General features: G+C 37.1%; 1 protein-coding gene across 3 annotated transcripts in view; it reads right to left on the bottom strand.

Moving 5' to 3' along the window:
* Positions 1 to 21955, bottom strand: part of ATP9B (ATPase phospholipid transporting 9B) — a 313712-nt gene that overhangs the window by 170861 nt on the left and 120896 nt on the right. For all 3 annotated transcript variants that reach the window (XM_006128867.5, XM_075921103.2, XM_006128868.5), the window contains exon 8: positions 11071 to 11165. In XM_006128867.5, the coding sequence (XP_006128929.1) occupies positions 11071 to 11165 (95 nt within the window). The remainder of the gene's footprint in view (positions 1 to 11070; positions 11166 to 21955) is intronic.

The following is a 21955-nucleotide window of genomic DNA, read 5'->3' as shown; positions in this document are numbered from 1 at the left end:
CCACAGAAGCATGATAAATCAATTGGATTACGCACATGCTGAAAGTTAGGTGCACAACTATTTTGCTTAGTGGAGGCTATCTTAAAATTGTTGTGTGTCAGCAGATAAACCATTTAATAAACGGACATGTGGAGATTGAGCTATGGTCATCCTGCTGAACTGGTCACTCCAAATTAGATGAAAGGCATATTAGCAAGACAATAGTGACCATCTTGCAATGTCACTGTAAAAACTGTACTATCTTGTTTATAAAAGACTTCTCAATCTCCAGAGCTATTAAGACAGCAACTTTCTAGAGACCTAAAAATGTATACAATTTTATACAAGTATATTTTAAAAGAGATAAAATTTGGCCATTTAATAAAACAAATATGAACAAACACAAAACCAAGGATTTTGAGATTGTAAGAATTATTTGTAGATTGCAATTATTATTAGAAAATAAAGAAGAACACTGAAAATTCTGGAAGGTATCTCCTTTGCAATCATCCCTTTAAGAAAGGGGTAGTCAATTATGTTTTTGGTCAGTGTCCGTATTTCTTGGTTAATGTGGATTCAAGGTCCAGACTCCAGAGAAAATAATAATAAAAAAAATAAGTAATGATAATAAGTAAGGAAAGATTTTAAGGTCTGTTCAAAAGCATCTGGAGGTCTGGATTTGGCCTGCAGTTACACCCATGAACTACACTCGAAGGTTTCACTCAGAAGTTACACAAATCACAAAAAGAATATAATGGGCTAAATTTTAACACAAATGTGCCAGACACATTCATAACAAGGATAACACTGGTGGAATTTTCCTCACTTTTGTAGGTGCGAACCTTTTACTGCATTCTGGTCAATACCAAAAACTGATCAAGAGAGATTTCACTAGAATTTGACCAGTCTCTAGTTACACAGTCCAAAAATCTGCATTTGAAGGGTGAAGAAACCAGAGCAAATGAGGGCTTAATATCAAAATAAGTCCACCTTAGTTTCACAACCTACACAGCAGTCCTTATCTATCCCTTAACTGAATTATCATAGCCATCTCTCTCTCACTTTTTTCTTTTGTTGGCTGATCAGCCACATAAAAGCAAAGAGACCTCCTCCATGGTAGCTATGTTTTGTTCTGGGCAGCAGACTATAAAAAGTACTAGCACTCCATTTGTGATGTCTGAGATGTGCCAACTTCAGAAGCTGAATTAAGCATTTTGACATCCTTTATCATGGTTGCATTACCACAATCTGACCACGAGTATAGAAAGAGTCTTATTTAACAACACTTATACACAGTGATCATCTTCCCATGCTGACACTTTGAATATATGGAGGTTTACTAAAACACACATTTGATAACTTAAGGGTTAAATATTATGTCTTAATACATGAATCATAAATTATGATTCTTCAGATAGTGAAATATTGATATCCACTGCCATTTTTTCATATTTTTAGTTCTTTATACAAGTACAATAATTAATTAACCACACATTAAGCTGTCATTTGCATTTCATCAAACTTGCTTCTATCTTATTCTGAAAAACTACCCTCTATACATAAGTCTACATGAGTCACCAAATTAATTTGTCACTGACAGTTTTATTTTGTAGTTAAGAAATACATCTTACCCCATACTCTGCTCTATATATCCGTAAATCATTCTATTATGTTGTTGACAAGTGTTATAAAAGTAAATCAGGTTTCAATGCTAACTCTTGAAAAATATCTTTTTTCATCTTAAGCCATCAGCATTTATTGTCGTTTTTCACACGAAGTTCCACTCATTGCATTCTTGTCCTATTGAGTTAGTTTTCATCAGCCTCATGAGAAATAATTCATAGGAAACTAATACACATGAGGTGTCCTATATCTTCATCATTCACTTCTTCCCAATCTGTTATCACCTACAATTTAGATAATCCAGGCTATTATGTGCTTTATTGTGCACTGAAAAATAAGAGTCTCTCAGAACTGGATAGTACAGCAGAAAACTAATACCACACACAAACTCATACACAAAAATGTTATTGAAGTGTATCAAGCAAAAAAAAAATTCTTCTTTCTTTAGTTGAGAAATAATATTAAAAGGCAAGTAAGTGGGAAGATTCATCTCCTCGTATAAATTAGCATTTGCACAACAATATAGGTTCCTGCTTCTAATTGTTTTTACTAATTGCTCCTACTGATGTCCTTTATAGCTTATTACTTAACTGCTCTGTACAAATATTTATGTAAATTCTTTAGTTTTTGTTCTGTTCACCTTATCAAAAACAAAAAAGGGCAAAATATATAAAAAATTAATGTCTTTCAGAAACCTACTTAATTTCCATTTGGTGAAAAATAAATTCTCTCATTTTTCTGAAGAATTGAGATCCTAAAGTTCCCTATGCGGCCATTTTCAACTGAAGTCTCTAATATCCTTTTATTCTAAGGTGCCTAGAACCTCCAGACTATTACAAGTGCAGCCTCTTTTCTCTAAGTGCTAGAATGTTTATACTGATTTACACTTACAGAGGATGACAAAATAATACTTTCTTTTGATAGATTACTTGTAAGTAGGGGGAAAAGTTTGCTTAAATGGCATATCTGCTGCAGCAAATAAGCTTCCTTGATTAACCATTTACTGAACAGAAATTTCCCCCACAATCAGACTCATGGTGCTTCATTAAGCATTTGACACTTACATCTTTCAAAGGATGATCATACATGGAAGCTAGACTTTCATATAACATTGGGGAGGGGGAGATCACTCATTTATATTCCAGTCTGGATATAATTCCATGTTGCAAGTGACTGCTTATCAATCAAGGGTGCTTTTTAAGAGGATGATGGTCCACAGTTATTCTTACAACTTAAGTAAGGCACAAAGAGGGCACAAGCTTTTCTTTCATCCAGCACTAACATCCCCGAGGCAGAAGCTTCACTTGATCTCACTCCAGTAGTATGCAGAGGCTTTAATGGTTGCACAATTTGAGGCTAGAGGACTAACACAGATGGATCAACGCTTATGCTAGACATAATACTGTATACAAATACAGTTTTAACTATTTTAAACAGGGAAAATTTGCAAGGCATGTGCAAAAGGACACTATAACCATGAAGTGTTTTTCTTTTACAAAAGAAATAAGAGTAATGGAATAAGATTATTAAATAAACCAAGTATTTATATTAATATGATTTTATGGATGAAGAAGTAAAGATTCATAGAATTCACAGCATGTGAATTACTTTCAAATTCCAAAACTTCTTGGTAAAATGCTTCCCCATCTAAATTATCATATTTATGAGGCAAAATACCTTGGTAATATGCATATTTAAGAGAAAAGTAGGTACCCAAAACCAGCTAATTCAACTGTAAGTCTAGGTTAAAAGAAAAATTAAAATAATGGTATTTTACAGGAAGGCTATGAAAGTAACTTATTTTAACAGCAAACTGGACTTTTGAAACACTAAACATATTAGCTGATGCTATTATCTGTGAACAACTCAATTTAGAAAAAACATTTAATCTGCTACATTATGACTGAATGATGGTGCACTAATGTTTTCCTTTACATTTCACAATAATAGTTTTGAAATCACTCTGAATTTATCAATAATGTAGAAAAACCTCCTTTATTAGGTCAAGGGCAACATTTATTCACCTTACTTAAAGATCATTAAAATACATCCTTAATCATAACATGTGGTTCATTACAAATAAAATTGCCTTTGGTTCAATAAAACTAATTAAATGTAAATGGCATTGTTTACTGCTATATGGATCTTTTGATATAAATCATCAAGTCACCATTTATTGAAAATTACAGTGACCTCACTGTTGTTAATAAATTTACTTGATCAAATAAGCCAGAGAAGAATGTCCGAGAACATGCACAGTGCCAGAAAAAACTGCCCAACACATGATTGTGAAACCACAAGAAACCTAACCTGGGTGTTACAGTCCTTGCTGCACTGCCATCATTAAATGACTTGTTGAAATTTTAATTCTCTGATCACATTAAGTGGTTTGAGAAGACAACAAAATCTGTACTGATCATCTTTGGTGGTGTCATCTGTTCTTTAGGAAAAGCTCTGAAGGTTTGCAGGTTTATTTATTCCGGGTGTCACAGTGGGTAAGGTTACAATGCTGCACTGTTGATGGGGCTGACAGCTTGTGACAACACAAGATACTCACAATCATTTACATTGGATAACTAAAGAAATCAAAATGAGGGACAATTATGGACACTATGTGCTGTTAAATGCAAGATTAAATTGCTTAGTCTACTTTTATACTCAAATTACACTTACTACCTCCCCTTTTCAATTCTTAAAAATATAGTCATGTATAATCTTAAATTACATACAAGTAATAAAATTTTGCCTTTGGAAATGTCCTCCAAGGAGAGCCCGAAACCCTGTTTAAGGAAGATGACCCTCAGTGCACTAAGAGCTAGTAATGGTATCAGAATCCTCTGCAGCTGTGGCATCAGTAGGGAAGATTATGACACAATTGAGACCATCTGCTTGCATCACACCCAGGATCTGAACACTAGGGAGGAGGCAGAGGGTGAAGAATCCCTTGAAAATCAGATCTGAAGCCTCCTACTGGGCTCGTTAAATCAACAGCACTAGATATTTTGCTGTTTTGTAGCTAAATCTGTAATTTGTGTTAAGCTGGTATTAAACTGCAAACCTCAGTTAGTTTAGTAGTTGGATATCCAAAAGCAGTAAGCATTTTTATTTCAGGTTAGAGAACGTGTTGATTTCCAACATTCCTTTTTAAAGTAAGTGGGTAACACTGCTACAATTGCTAATATCTCTACATCCAAAATAAACTAAATGGAGCCACTGAACATTTTGTATTAATCTGTTCCTATATATTTGTTATTGTCACTATAACTATTAATGTAGAGTTGAGCATAGAACATATGAACTCCTTATCCTAAAGCAAAACCTACAATGTTAATGGAATTCTACCTGAGTAAGGAGAGCTGAAGAGGAAAGGGGCCCTTATATCAGTGTGATATCACCACAGCTGTTTTAGATATAGCCCAGCAGGTGGCATTCAAGAATTATTGTAAAAGGATGAGTCCAGCCTATTCCTGCAGCTTGTCATTTACACTTTAACCCCCAAAGCTACAAATTATCACTATATGCATACAAAAGATGTGAGCAGAAGGGACTTTATTCATATAATTATTTATTGGCAAGAATTATACAGAATTCATAGACGTGAATGTATTAAGTGCTCAAGATACATCAAAACCTTCTGGAGTTTAGAGCTCATTTCCAAACTGTAAGAGTTAAATAGCTGTCAAATGGTTAATTACTACTTAAGTTAGAAATGCAAAACCCTCATATTTTCTAAAGCACCAAATACTTCTTAGGTGTAAAGGGAATGGCTATCATAGTAGAGTTACAAACACAGCCAGTTCTAGAGCTGTGTGGCAGGTTCTAAATGGGTTCACAAAATTTGAGAGAGCACAGGTGGCCACAATCCCATTTGTTTTATATATGGAATGTAAAGTGTGGGTGGGGACAGAGTAAAAATGCTTCCAGTGATGCTATGCTTTCCCAAGTCCTAAACCCATCCCCCTTCCATATGGCAGGAACACACTTCACAGTACCAGAGGATGCTGCTATTGCATTATGATATTCTTTTCTTAAAAAGGCAAGTCTTTCAAAGCCATGTGTCCCTGTGGTGGACTACATGTGTAAATAAGGTAGGCATTGTCAAATAAAGTCGTTTTTGTGTTGAGCACACAAAATAGTAACATTTTTGGAAAAAAAGAAGAATTTTAGACTTGTACACTTAGCTTACCTAATTTTCTTCAAACTTTCAACAAAATATTTGTTGGGCTGAGATGAATCAATGTAGACTAGTCAACTAAATGCAAGCCCATCTGAGACTTTGGGTACATATTTGTACAATTTCCCTGAACAGCTGCTAATGATGAGGCAGTCACACTGCTATTGTTAGGGAACTAGCTCAAGGATAGCTAGCACAAGTATATCTACCCAAACTGGGAATTACACCTCTCTGCTGTAGTGCAGGCATATTCCCAAGGGTTGGAGGTAAGGGAGACTAAGGGCTTACATAGATGAACAATTAGTGTGCAGAAAATTAAGATGAAAATCTACAGAGCACTAACATAGCACATACTTAAATGTCCATGTGGACCCTGCCACTGCACAGTAAGACTTCTCAATTGCACAATGACCCACTCCCATTTTAAAGTGGCGTAGCAGAGCTAACGCATGTACGTCTTCCTGAAATGGTAATCTGATTTCCCAATAGTAGCATAAAGGATTTTTATGCTCCTAAGGATCCTATAAGATATAGTACAGGCATATGAAACTGTGAATAGATACAACGAACTATTCTGAAGTGGGAATATTTGTGTGGCCTCTACACATGGACAACACAAAACTGTGAAACTTTTCATATTTTAAAAACTATAGCATGAGATGTCAAAATATTCTATATTAGTATTTGGATTTCTAATTTAAAGAAATTAATTTGCATACAATTTGTAACTTGCTCAAAGTTCCTTAACTGGCCCTCTGAACACTCCCCATGCATTTGGGGTTATTCTGATGGCAGACAGTTGTTGTGCAAGTCTCTGTTTCTGGGAAATGAAGTATACCCAAGATGTCCCCATGCCCTAGCAATCTGTAGCTGCTGCAAGAGCTTATTCGGCATGGTCTATCTTGTAGTAGGTAATATGCAAACCAACTTATCAGCTCAAGGATCCAGGAGTTTGAAAGAGAGTTTAAATCTTTGTCACTCATATACAGGCTCCATTTATGTATTGAGACTCTTGGTCAGATTTGTAATGTCTGCACAATGATCCTTTCAAGAACAACTGAACTTTTTTTGGGGGGGAAGGGGTGCTCCAGGTAGAGAGAAGTTAAAGAATCAGTTGTAATTGATCCTTTTCTGAGCATTCTCTCTGAATGTCTATTAGGCGCCTATGTTTAAAGGCTCAGTCCTTGCAAAAAACAGATTCTGCAGAGATATACATTAGTTTAATATCCAGGCATAGGACTATTTTCAAATTATAACCTGAAATTAAAACAATCTACCTTATTCTTAGTTTATATGTACAAAGAAAGAAAGCCTACATTCATCAACCACTTCTAGCTAGTTTAGTGTTTCCAGCCTCCCTCTTGGCCCACAGTTGTGTTCTTCAGATAAATATCTTCCTGCCTCCAAAACCTTGGGTGAAGGTGGAGATGTGGAAAAGAGGTTTTTCTGGATCTGAAGAGAAGCTACACTGCATCGAATCACATGTATTTTGATACAGGGCAGCTGCACTCTAGCTATAGGAATTTTGTTTCAGTGCAACTCCCCTCTACTCCATTTTTTAAGTCAACAGAAGGCTGGGGATGTGTGCAGTTAGGGCAGGAAGGAGAACAAGAATAGGGAAGGCTGAGGGTATGAAAGAGCGCAGAAATATACTTGAACTTCCTATGGTTTGCAGAGAACAGTTTAACTATAATGAGCTTATAAGACTTTTGTTAGATTGAAGACTTCTCATACTTCTGAACTTTCCCATGCCCTCTCAGCTCCTAACAGTTCTAATTTCTACCAGCTCATCACTCATTTCCCATCACCAAACCCCATTCACTTTATCACATCCCTACTCAATTCTCCAGTCATTTATATCCCCATGAAATCCTCATGTCCCTCTCACAGTCCAAGGCAACAGCACCTTTATTTCCTGCTTGTGATCCAGCAAAGGCACCCACTCTGGGCTCCCATTTCTTCAGCCATTACTTTTCCTGGGTGGAGACCAGCATCTCTCTCCTCCTCCTTACAGAGTTTTTTTTCCAAGATGCACTGTTGCCAGCCTGCACTGTGAGTTCTGGAGCATGTCAGATTGCCTAATCAGGCCTGTTTTCTCTTCAGAGGTTATAATTTATAAATAGCTTAGTTTCCCATAGCAGTTACCACATAGCCTTTTCTAAGCAAGTACATTTATTCTTAAAATGAAAGTACTATCACAAAAACATGCTAAAACAATAAAATAAATATAACCTGCATACACAACAATAACCTTACTGGAAGTTATCTCCCCCTCAAATCTAACAGGGACAAGCACACTCATGAATCTGAAAGGCCTCCTTTTTGCACACTTTGGATCTTTGGGTGCAGAGGCGGGAATCTGCATTTTCCAGGAAACTCACTCAAGTTTGTTGTTCCAATGATTCCTTCTGATCTGGCTCATTGTTTAAAATAGTCATTGTGATGATCATAACATATCCCAGAGATTACATTGGTCATGTCTCTCTCTGAGAGAAATCACACAGTATTCCATAAAACAACATAAATTTAGCATTTTAATATAGTAGACCCTCATGCTGCCTACATTTACAGTAGTTCAATATGGCTTTTTAAGGATATTTTACAGGTAGCTACCATATCTGTCATAATCCCTAACAAGATCATTCACTACTATTGACTCCCACCAAAGCCTTGATCAGCCTCCTATAGCCTGACTTAATCCACTTAACATCTTTCAATACCCTATGGAACTGAAACTTGTGGTACTCCTTGGCAGATGATGTTGTGAAGGTCAAGATTTTAACAGGGTTCAAAAAAGAGCTAGATACATTCATGGAGGTTAACTCCATCAATGGCTATTAGCCAGGATGGGTAGGAATGGTGTCCCTAGCCTCTCTTTGTCAGACTCTGGAAATAGATGACAGTAGAGCAGGGGTGGGCAATAATTTTTGATGGTGGGGCACTCCAAGATTTTGGAAAGTGGTCGAGGGCTGCACTCTTCCATGATATGAATGGAGGAGATGTGGGGTTTGGGCTGGAGGCTGGATGCAGAGGTGAGCTTGGGGTGAGGAACTGGGGTGCAGGAGAGAGATTGGAATCTCAGAGGGAGTTTGCGTGAAGGAAGTGGTTGTGACCTAGGGCAGGGGAGTGGAGTGCAGGGGTAGGGTAGAGGAGGATTGTGATCTGGGGCAGGAGACTGGGGAGCCAGATCTGGAGGGGGTATGAGTACAAGAGGGGGACAGAGGGTTGGGTATGTTGAGTGGGGGAGGCAGAGGGTTGGGCCAGGGAGGGGCTGGGGTGCAGAGGCAGGCTATGGCCAGGAGACTTGCCAGCCAGCAGACAAACCAGCCAGCCTGCCTAGCTAAGGGGCTTGCAGAGCTTAAAATGTTTTCATCAGCAAGCCTACCTGCTTACCTGGCCATGTGCTTCAGTGAATAACTGAGCTGAGGAGAGGGGGCGTGGTTCTTTTTGGCTGCCTGTTATTCAAACAAGCAGCCCCCATTGGCTGTTTTTGGCCAGAAACCGGCCAATGGGATTGTGCTGGGGGAAAGGCAGTTCCTGAAGCTTCCCCCCTCTAGTTTTGAAACAGAAAGTAAGCCTGGCAGCCATGTTTCTGCACCGCACGCGGTGCAAGCAGGAGAGCCTGCCTGGGGCTCCCTGCTGCCGCCACAAGCTAAATCTGGTGGCTTGGTAGGCTGGATCCAGCCCACGGGCCATATTTTGCTCAGGTCTGCAGTAGATGGATCACTTGGTTACCTCTTCTGTTCACTCCTTCTGGGGCATCTGACATTGGCCGCTGTCAGAACACATTGTGTGAAACGTTGACCCCCGGATAGTCAGAAGCAGGGTTGGGTTCTTTAGTTCTAAAATACAGACCTCTACTGCTTGAGTTGAGTAGCTGGTATCAGTAGAGAGGTGCTAGGTATGACCACCTTCTGCTAGAGGGAATGAGGAGACATTTTGCCACTGAGTTTCACAGCTTCTTGCTAGACAGCAGAAGCACATGTAGACACATGATACCTGGTTCAAGTCCAGGTTCTGCAAGGGAGTGTGCATTCATGGTTAGAAATCTTTTTCTCCCAGTGTCTCCCTGTCCTCTTCTTCTCCTATGCCTGCCTTCTTGAGCTTTTATCCCTGATACCAGCTCTTAGTTCCTATACGGTAACCCACGTCTCTTTTCCCAGGCTTCACCCCCCCCTACTCACCCTGCTTCCTCTACAGTCAAGTCTAGTGTTTTTGTCCTCTTCCTCCTCCTTTCCTGAGTGCCAGCAAGGGTGCTTTGAGAGCACAGGAAACTTCAACAGCTATTAGCTTCAGCGTCACAAGAGCCACAAGCAGTTGCAAGGAGCCATTGCAGAAAGCCTCGCTAAACTGTTGAAGTCCATAATGAAGCATGCTCGTTAGGTCTTTAAGGATAGCATATGCACAGATCTTTTGACACACAGAAGTTGTGAGGGCGTGGACTAGCTCAGTGCTGATGAAATCTTCAGAAAATTCAGTTGCCAAATTCCAGAAAGTATTTACTAGTCATGTATTCAAACAAACTTTTCAGAGTCCTATTAGGAGAGTTTTCACAGAAATAGCAACAACAACAAAAAAATCCATGTGGTTGGGGGAACAACCCCCACCTTCTGTCAAATTTCAAGTCCCTGATCCAAAGTGTAGAGATTCTTAACAAAGCAGCAGTAAAAATATTTTTAACAATATATTTTTCCTAACCCCTGTGATGGAAACAGTGAGCCAATTTAGCTGAAACTTTTGTAAGGCAGACACTTGGCATGGAAAATTTAAATTCAAGCATTTGCATTTGAAAATGTTATAAGGAACTGAAGAATAGGTTCTTGTAAAGGAAAGTGTTGGGCAATCCTAACTACAGGTATGCTGCCTATAAATATAAATACACACAAACACACACATAAGGCAGTCAGTCAATGCAGAACTCTATTCCTGAATAATCCCACATGCCTCAGACACAAAAACCTTAGAGAAGGTTGCTAGGAAGCATTCACCTTCAAGAGTGGATTGCTATATCTCAAATCCCAAAGCCCACATTCAATGGAAGACACACAGCTAACTGTATCCCCCCTTGCTCCTTTAAATGGAGAAAATTAAACATCTACATAATTTAATCTTTCTGAAAAAATTAAAAACAGAAGCATTAATTAGTATTTATACCCAGGATCAATATCACATTTATGGATTAATTTCTTTTTAATTACATTTATATACAGTAACTGTAAAAACGTTTTCTACTATATTGCTAGTATAAATAGGGACACTGAAGTAGTTGTGAAATAAATAGCTGTAATTCTTACCCCCAAAGCTGGCAACCTCTGTGTGCAGCTGACAGCAACTTTTAGTTTCCAATCTGTTTCACCATCTAGCTGGTCAGTTCGAATAAAACATGAACCTTCAAATTACAAAAAGAAATCACGCATCATACTACAGCCAGTTGATTGTGGGTTTTTTTCCAGATTTTATACAAATTCTAGTTTTTATAAAACTTTTTGTTTTTAACTTTTGTTTATTATCTTTCATTTGTGCATTTTGATCTAACTATTCCTATATACTGTATTAAGTGTCTAATGCGAAAACTCTATTGTTTGAGGCAAAGCTTAAGTGTTATGGTTTGGTTAAATGCTTTCCATAATGGATACTAGAAATGTCACATTATTTCAATACAATATTCATATTAAGAATTTTAAAAAAATTATTACAGGCTTGCATGTAAATAACAGGAACAAACTGTAATTTATAAGTATTTCATAGTGCTTAAATTTATATTGATAAATTAAATATATATTGAGTGCAATGCATCTCAGATGTAACACCACTGACTTGCTAGCATTTCTTGAAGATTCATACTGCCATTTGAATAATTGAGATATTAATTAAAATTATTATAAAATTCAGAGATATTTAAGATTATAGCCCCATTTAAATTTGTGTTGGGATCACACAAAGCTCTTCTAATATTCACTTCTTTACTGACTAGACTGAAATCTATCAAGATCCAATATTTGGTAAGCGTGCACAGAAGCTTGGTCCATTAGCAGGCTTCAGTGCACACACATAAATTATATTTAAAGGAAATTAACTTCAAAATGGATTTTAAAACTTTTGTGGAAGTCATTGATCCAAAACTAGATAACCTTTCAGTACATGTGACTAACCTATAATTAAGATGTGGTGGAAGTTCAAGACATACAGATTGACGTGAACATAAAAGTAACTGAAGAGAATGAGTGTCATTACAAACAATTTATGTGTTTTACAAAGAACAGACTAATATAAAAGTGTTAGAAACACAGTGCTGGGGAAAAACAGAAACTAGATTGGTGGCTATAGACAATGTCACATTATTAAATTAATGGATTCCAAGAAAGTTACAGCTGAATTGTTTGTGTGCACATGTGTGTGTCTTGCAGAATATAAATCCAAAATCCAGCTAGGAATTATACTAGTAAAAATGCAGAAAGTTTTAAATTTTCAGGCATTAGGAACATTTACTTATTTAGCTAACAGTAGTGAGGGAAAGAGTTTTCCTTTATGAAAGCATATACCTTATTATGTTACATCCCATTTTCAGTATTCAAAGCAATCCAAGAGATACATTTATACATAAATACTTTCCAGACAAAGTGAGTGAATATGTTATTGGTGGTCCTAGGAGATATCAAATATCAGTATTTTGTAGAAAGAGTAATATCCTATTGGTAAATTCTATCCTTATACAAATACATAATAATGTTAAAGATCAGCATTAAAACCAGAGTTTCTAAAGAGAACCCCTCCACCATATATTTTACTTTATTTAATAATTAAAAGGTATATAAAATGAAATGCATGATTCTCTAGTAGTAATCACACTCCACTGGAGTAACTATGGTGCCAGTCTTATATTCAAGTTTTATGAATAACTGGTATTTGCAGAGATTTTTAAAGTACACTATGTTACTTATTACATCATGACATGCTACCAGTAAGACCTGACAGATAGGAAGTAAGCATTTCTATACAAGCCTAGCACAACTACACTCACTGGTGTTATATTACAGACTATAGTAATACACCCTTGTTATCCGGCACTCTGTTAACTAGAAAACTTTGTTAACCAGCATTGGCCCCATCCACAATACTGTCACATCTTCAGGTGCACAGGCCTGGCTTGGTTTACCATGATTGGCTTAACAATTTTTTATTTAAGTACTAATCATCTTTAACTCAAAATAGAAATGTGAGACCACCTGCCTCACAGCTACAAAACTACCAATATTAAAAACTTGAGTTTTACTCTTATTGTCCATTGGCTTTTCCTAGGTTGATGGGACCCTCAGATAACCGGAATTTTTAGATAACCAGAACGCCCTAATTCCCGAGCATGCCGGATAACACAGGTTTTACTGTACTTGTATTGTCCTCTCACAACCACATGCAATTACTTTAATTGAGCCAAACGACAGCAATATGCATTTCCCAAGTAATTTATGCTAAACTTTAAATTATTTTACACACGTATTTTAGAGACACACACACATACATACACACACAGACAAAGAGAGAGAGCATGCACATATATTTCTGTGAATTAACCTACACACAATGTTAATACATAAATTTCATAACATACCCAGGATTGCAATACATTATTTTAAAATCTTGCCTACAAAGTTATACTAGTAGAAGAGATAGCAGTTAGTCTGAAAAATTATGCTCAGTGTCAAAGATTACTTCCTGGACTAGTTTGAGTCCTTTTACATAGAGGATAAAGCAATGAACTAATTGCAGAGCATCTAATATCCAGCATATCTGAAAGAGTGCCTCTTAGGCAAGACAAAATTTTAAAAGGCTTTGTATTACAGGAAGCAGGCTGAAAAAGTGCCAGTAAGTACATTTTGTTTGGGTGCTCAAGTCCAGGTGAATTTGGTGTCACAAAGTATGTGGACCCCGATGTTTTATTCATCAATACCTATAAATTTGGCAGCTCTATGAGCTAACAGTCTGAAAGAACACAGTTGAGAGAGAGAAAGCACCTGAAATTATGTGAACTCAGAATGACACTTTCACACAATCCTCTTTCCAAGAAGTATACCTGTGTGTCTTTGTTCAATAATACTTAGCTTATATTAGGTAAATCAACCTTTAATACCTCAAAGAAAACAGCTTCCAAAATGCTTCATTTATTTCACTAGGACCTAAAAATATTTCATAGTTCAGAATTTCAAACCTTAGAACCATAAAAAATTACTTTATTAAATCTCTGGACAAAAGACCTGGGCTGTGTCTAGACTGGCAAGTCTACACAGGTCGCTTGAATTTCCACAAGAACACTGACTTCTTACTGTCTGAAATCAGTGCTTCTTGTGGAAATATTATGCTGCTCCCGTTCGGGCAAAAGTCTTTTTGCAAAAAGCTTTTGCGCAAAAGGGCCAGTGTAGAGACAGCTCAGATTTGTTTTGTGCAAAAAAGCCCCGATCGCAAAAATGGCGATCGGGACTTTTTTGCGGAAAAGAGCGTCTAGATTGGCACGGACGCTTTTCTGCAAAAAGTGCTTTTGCGGAAAAGCATCCGTGCCAATCTAGACACTCTTTTCCACAAATGCTTTTAACGGAAAACTTTTCCGTTAAAAGCATTTGCGGAAAATCATGCCAGTCTAGATGTAGCCCAGATGTATTTACTTTTCATAAAATAAGAAAATATTGCTAAGTACTTTTCAAAGTGTTCATTGATATAGAAATAGAATTAAGGGGAAAATCCTAATACAGTAGCACCTAAAAAGCCACAATCCCAATGTACACTACAATCTATGGCATAAATCAACAGTATACTTTCTATCATACTTGTTCTCTATACAAGACATTTCATGGCTCTTTTTACCTTCCTGTCAATGGCTGCTCTCATCCATCAATTTCATTTAGAATTATACTATAGATCAATGCAGTTCAAGACCAATGTGGCTCTTTTGAATGGTTGACTGCACATATATTCATTTAATAGAGCTCACACTATGACATGTATTGGCCAGCTGCATTTCCTCTCCACTTCAGCAGTTAATTTCATCAATAACTTATCTCATAGCTGTTTCCCTTTTATCCAGAAAAGAGACCGCTTTGTGCCACATCAGCTCTCAGTAATGATCACTACAGCAAAACTGAAACAATAAAACCTTTTCCTCCCATTTCAAAATATTTTTCAGTAGTGATAAAGTAACTAACTATACTCAGATACTGGTTTTAAACTTTGTACAACTAAAGTGTAAGTAAATGAGATTACCTCTAATTATGTAACTAATGTCTAATGAAAAAGAGAGACCTTTTTACGTGTACCTGTAAAGACCATAGGTATTACAAAACAAAAAATGTAATATATACAGTTGTCTGAAACACTAACAGATATAACTTTAAAAAGTGTATATCATGGAAAAACATCGATAGTACTGTAGCAAATTGAACACTTTTTTAAGTGTGCATTAATCAAACTTCAAAACTCTACTTTTGTAGCCCCACTGTATTCCAGCAGAAAGAGCAAATACAAAAGACTTAAGAGTGATAGATTTCCCCGCAGTGTATATATATTTTGAAAACTGTGGGACCTTCTAAGGGGTTATTTTTCAAGTAAGCAGGGGGTAAGATTATTTTAAGTCCTTAAAATATTGTTTAAGGATTACATAAATAGAAGTCCACGACAATAGCTAAGTATCATAATATGGTATCACCAAAGCAAAAGTGTCCAATCAGAGAAAAGTGAAATCCCATACTGTATGTGGGAAACAATAAAAAAGGATCTGTAACACCTCTTATAAAGCTAAATCACATATATTAAATGAGAATAAAGATGACAGCAGGTACCATGCAGGGAACAAAAATATTCATTATTTGTAGATACATAAACATGATTTGCACCCACTAAAGACAATTAAGTAGTAGTTTTCAATAGTTGGATACAGTGAATTTGGCTCATTAATATTCACATATCGTGTCCATGTTTGTAGCAAAGATGGTGAATTTTTTACATGATACTGCATTAACCTCTGAGGATCAGATTATATATAAAAATTGCATTGTTTAAATAAAGTAGTTTAAAAAATCAATTTAGTTAAACTGGTGCAAATGCATGTGGGTTACAATTAAATAATTTAAAACAGTCTGCATTTAGCTTACTCAGTTGAAGTCAGATATAAATCAAATTTAAGTGTGCTCACACAGAGGGTTGGGTTTATCAGTTAAACTATGCTATATCATATTTAAAAATCATTTTAAGGTAGTACAAAAACTATGTGTAGAAAAGTCCTAAGAGCACAAACCAAGTTTTATTTTTAAATTAGTATTGGGTCATTTTACAAAGATACCATAACAATAATTTCAGTTTATGTTCCTGCCAGTAGTGCGGGAAGAGACACATTTGCTAATACCTTGTGCTTTGGGAAGCTCTCATGGCACGAGTGAGTGACATTATAAGATTAAATTTGGCAATATATGTTTAGATCAGTTGTCTTGCTCTTGTTGTTAATATGTGCACAGCAAATAGGCCTGATTATTGTTCAATAAAGAAAATATTTATTTCAGTCCAGATTAAAAGTGATTGAACCATAATTCAGAAGCAAATGAACATTGTCTGAGTTATTCTTAATAGTTCAAGTCCACTTAAAACATTGTTACAGTGTTTTTCTTAATATGAAAGGTTCCATTAAAATGTTAATAGAAAGACTGCAAAAGCTATACTGCATCATACTGCAGGTTGCAATCTCTGTTATATTTGGTTGGCTTTAACACAAGAATGCAGTTCATAATGTTAATTTCAGATAAGCAGCATTAGTGGATTACCAAGAACAGTACACAGTAACAATGGTTGATGGTTTTGCTTTATTCTTTCATGCTAGCCACACATAATATTATGAAATTCAAGCATTAAAGTAGGGCGAGATGTTTTTAAAGGGATAATCCTGTATTTAAGCCCTCCTGCAGCTGTCCTAACTTTCTTCAAAAGAGGAAAATGGTTCTTGTCTACTGCAGCTGCGCATCCACTAGTGGTAGTGGTACCACTACTAGTGGTAGTAGTCCACATGTGGGGGGGGGAGGGGGGGGAAGGTTCAGTGGCCACTGATCGGAGGTTGGTGTGTCGGGCAGGTGGCAGAGCAAAGCTGCAGAATACATGACTGGCTGGTCATCTACTTTGTGTGGGACATGTGTATAGGAGTGTTTGTGTGCTTGTTACCTATCACTGTGCACACCTTAAAGATAAGAACGTAAATAAGAATGACTTATGCAGTAGTCCTTTTTAACAGGGGCTTAGTCAACTTGTCATTAATTTGAACATTTGTACTGTACAGTTCTGACTGTCATTGAACTCAGTTGAATACGAATAATTTTACGAGGTGTTCTACATTCAGCATAGGGAAATATAGTCATCCAAAAAAACCGAACACTGAGATATCATCTTGCAAACTGAATAAAGGAAAAGAAATTCCAAATCGACTCCATCACAGTAGCCCTCTGTTTTCTATAGGTATTATAGCATTGATCATGTTTTAGATCATTCACCTATCCTTAAATTTTTAGATAACTTTGTGGTACAAACTGTAGGCTATCAAAGACTAAATGTCAAACAACTTGGATTTTCCTTTTTGGGGTAATATTAATTTAAACTCTTAATCTTGCTTTAAATAGTAGAATTTTTAAAATTTTAGTTTGTGTTAGTAAATAGATATTAATTTATATATTAGCAATTAAACTAAGCATATGCCTGCAGAGTTGCAATGAATTTAATTAATCTCAAGATAAATTATATAAATAAGGACCCATTAAAGCTTATTACAAATTACTGTTGTAAACAGATTTCTAAAACTCAATATAACCAGATTTAACTTAATAAAGTAAAATGCTATCCCATTTTAAAGCAAGTACTAATGAAATATGAACATTCAAAGATTGTAATGATTTCTGATTAATCCAATATAAAACTGAATTTAATTAACTTATAACCGAGCAATGATTTTTCAGGGGTGTTTAAAATGTTGACAGAAAAATACTGACCACATACAAAGTAATAATAATTTAAAATTATTTCACCCACAATACATATTAATATTAACTAAAACATTTAATCATAAAACCAATCTGTGACAAGCTTATCATTATTTGTTGGTATTTCCTATATAGAATATATTATATTGTATATTATATAAAATATATAATATAGTATTTCCTTATTAGGAAATATTTATTAGAAAACGTGTCTATTTCTGTGTAATCAGAAACTTTTGTTGCAACAGGCACACTTCTTCCTGATTATTACATCTTACCTTCAGAAAGAGCAAAGCCTGCATTTCTTTCTCCAGCAGAATCCCTACTGATACTTTATACAAAATGTGACCCTTATTTTCTCTAACTATGGACAGTTACAATCTCTTCAGATATTACAGTAATGTACTTAAATCTTCACTATCACTAGGCACTTGAATAAATTATATCTGTGCATATACCCTTCAGCAAACTGATAATAGTTCTACATACAGGCTTTGAAAACAAGCTATTACTTTGTGATGTGACATTTTCTAAATGTATTCTAGCTTACAGGGGGATTTTAATTGCATAATTTTGAAGAGAAAAATTGTTATACTTGAATTACATTATTTATTCCTATTTTATCTTCTTTTATTTGCCAATGTTCTTGATGTTTCTGTTTAATGGTAAACAGTAAGATGGACTTGTTTTTTCTTAGAACAATTACATTACAAATTACTTAGTAAGCAAGCTGCTTAACATTGAAAATTTACTAGTAGAAGGAGAACCAAAAAACAAATAAGACTGGTGGCAATCCATAACTGCCACAAAATATTTTAAAAAAATATATACTACTGCACTGGGTCACCAGATCCATGTGGGGGAGGTAGTAAAATACATAAATAAATAAATTATCTGAATGAAATCAGCGCATATTTCAGTTTGCAAATACTAACAAAAAACATTTCTAATTTAACAAACATGAATAAATACTGACCTCCGTAACACTAATTTTAGACTGCAATTTTAATCTTAGTGTACAAGAGGATATGTTTTTTAAAACACTTTTTCCCTTTAACAGGTACTGTTTATAGAACGAGCATTGGCAAAGATTCTCTAAAAATGTTTTGGATTGCTGCAGAGAAATCTAATTCTTTTCCTCTTTTTCTGCTACTCCCAGAAACCCCTATACCTCCTCCCTGAACCTCTAATCCTATTATTACATCAGACACCTCTTCCACCTAAAAGTTCCTTTAGCTATAGAGGTCTCAAAATAAGTCGCTTTGGAGCCTGTCAGTTCTATAGAAGTATCAGATACATAACACTACATTCATCTAGGTTCTAAAAGTAGAACCTCCCACATCTTGATGGTCCAACGAGCAAACCTGTCCAGTAATCCAAGACTGGGTTACTGAATCTACATCTCTTGAAATGCATGCATCATCACTTCATGAAAAGGTCCTGTGTCCTGCAAATGCTACATGAGGGATAAGAACTGGGCTTTTATGGGAGTTTCAGGGAGAATAGTGGCTGTGTGTTTGTTTTAATTAGACCTCTGGAGGGGAAATATAGATTTAATTGTTGACAATAGTTAACTGGTATGATTTTAATAGCTTAATTTACATCCCTAGCATAAAGAATAGCTACTAAAATGATCATGGGAAGTGTGTGTGTGTGGGGGGGGGAGGATCTTATGAGATCTGTTCAATCTTATGAGAACAGATTGAAAGATTTTGGCTAGTTTAGTCCGACACAGGTCAGGACAAAATATGACCCGTGAGATAGATCCAAATTATCAAGTTACTGGATCCGGCCTGTGGATGCAGCAGGGAACCTCAGACAGACTCCCTGCATGCCACTCAGAAAAGCAGCTGTTGGGTCATTTCTCTTTCACAGCTCTGAGCCCGGGGGAAGGGGAGAGAGGTTTCATGTGCTGTCCCTACCCCGAGCACAACCACACTGGCTGGTTACTGGCCAATGGGAGCTGCTTGTTTGAAGAACAGGCAGCACACAAAGCACCACTTTCCCCTACCCTCAGGCCCTTATTCACAGACACACATGGCCCCTGCAGACTGTGGGGCCAGAGTAGGACAGGCAGGGAGGGTGCCTGGGAAATGTGCTGGCTGCTAGCTGGGTAAGTCTCCCGGTCAAAGACTGTCTCTGGCACTCTAGCCCCTCACTCTCCCCAAACTTCTGCCCCCAACCCCACATGACCCATATACCCTCCCAGAATCCTGCACCACAATTCCCTCCCCTAGGTCACAACTTAATTCCCCGTACCTCCTCCTGCATCCCCAATCCAGTGCCCCAAGTCAAAACCGCCTTCACCAAAACTCCCTCCCAGTCCCCACACTCGCTCTGGCACTAATTCCTTACCCAAGTTCCCCTTTGTGTCCCATCTCCATCTCAAAACCCACATCCCCTCCATTAATATAATAGAAGAGTGCATCTCTTGATCACTTTTCAAAATCTTAGACTGGTCCCCTTCAAAAATTATTGGCCACCCCAGGTCTAGCAAAACAAAGACTATAAATACCTCAGGGAACTATAAAGCAGAAAGAGTGTATAGCTATTTAAAGATAAAGGCCAAAGTTGGCACAAGAATAAATTGGCATGAACAAATTCAGTCTGAAAATTAGAACTTTTTAACAGTTATACAGCTGAGGTTCTGGAATAACATTCCAAAGGGAAATGCGGAGGCAACTTAATTTTGTGACTGTGACTGACTGTATGACAAGCATTGCTTTTGATGGCAGAGTGCCACAAACATGGGGATTTCTTCTGGATTATGTTTTATGTTCCTACAAATTTGTGCTTCTGAATTTCAACTAGCCACCAGCCAGTGGTCAAGGAGAGATTTTCTCCCTCAAAGTATTCTGAACGGGCTTTGTTTTTTGTTTGTTTGTTTGTCCGTTAAGTCACCTTCTTCTGAAGCATGAGGAACTGCCATGGCTGGAGATCAGAAATTGGACAGGGTGGGTGAGAGCTCTGTGGTGGCACAAAGCATTCTCTCACCAGTGCTTGGCTGGCTCTTACCTCATATGCTCAGGGTCTAACTAATCACAGTATGTGGGGTTGTGAAGAAATTGGAAGCAAGCCTAGAGGTTTTTTTGCCTTCCTCTGCAGTATGTAGTTGCATGTCACTTTGCAGGGTTATCTGTGTGTTTCTCACTGGCTGTTACACTTCGGTCTGATTTCATTTGTTGGGTATAGTGTGCGGACATTGGATGGCGCTGATGGCCTTTGATGTACAGTAGGTCAGTGTAGATGTAATGGTCCTTCCTGCTGTTAAACTGTATGGCTGCTTCTAGACTGGCATGATTTTGTGGAAATACTTTTAACGGAAAAGGTTTTCCGTTAAACGTATTTCCGCAAAAGAGCGTCGAGATTGGCAAGGATGCTTTTGCGCAAAAAGTGCTTTTGTGCAAAAGCATCTGTGCCAGTCTAAACGCGCTTTTGTGCAAAAAAGCTCTGATGGCCATTTTAGCCATCGGGCTTTCTTGAGCAAAAAATGTAGGTGCCTGTCTACATTGGCCCTCTTGCACAAGTGGGCTTATCCCTGACCAGGAGCGTGAAAGTATTTGCGCAAGAAGCACTGATTTTGTACATTCCAAAGTCAGTGCTCTTGCGCAAATTCAAGCGGCCAGTGTAGACAGCTTTTGCGCAAAATCTTGCCAGTCTAGACGCACCCTATGGGTACATCTACACTGTAGGGTTTTTTCCCCAGGGAACGCGTTTGCTCTTCTACTTTTTTTTGCAAAAGAGCAAACAGGTTCTTTCGGGGAGCCCCGTATATCTCATCCTACAAGGAATAAGAGCTCCTCCGAAAGAGAAGGCATTTTCATCATTTGGCCTTAGGCCAAATGGTGGAAAAGCCGCTTCCAAAAAAGCAATCGGAAAAAGCTACGCAAATTGCGCTCTGCAATTTGCGTAGCTTTTTCCAAAAAAACATATAGTGTAGACCTAGCCTATGACTCTAACGGTATTCTAATACCATAAAAACATGTAGGATATCTGAAACATACCCTGAGTCTCAATTTATTTCTATTCTTTCCCCTTTTTCTAGCAGTTTGTGTGTGTCAAGAATATAGACACTAATGACATTTTAAAAATATTGATCAGTTTTGAAGTGCAACACAAATATAGATATAGCATAATCATTCCCATACTTCTATTCAATAATAAACCACACAACACA

This window comes from Pelodiscus sinensis, chromosome 2 (genome assembly GCF_052426305.1).
Source record: "Pelodiscus sinensis isolate ZL-2025 chromosome 2, ASM5242630v1, whole genome shotgun sequence".
Classification (NCBI taxonomy): Eukaryota; Metazoa; Chordata; order Testudines; family Trionychidae; genus Pelodiscus; species Pelodiscus sinensis.
The sequence above is the reverse complement of the archived record's forward strand: the minus strand, read 5'-3'. Positions and strand labels throughout refer to the sequence as shown.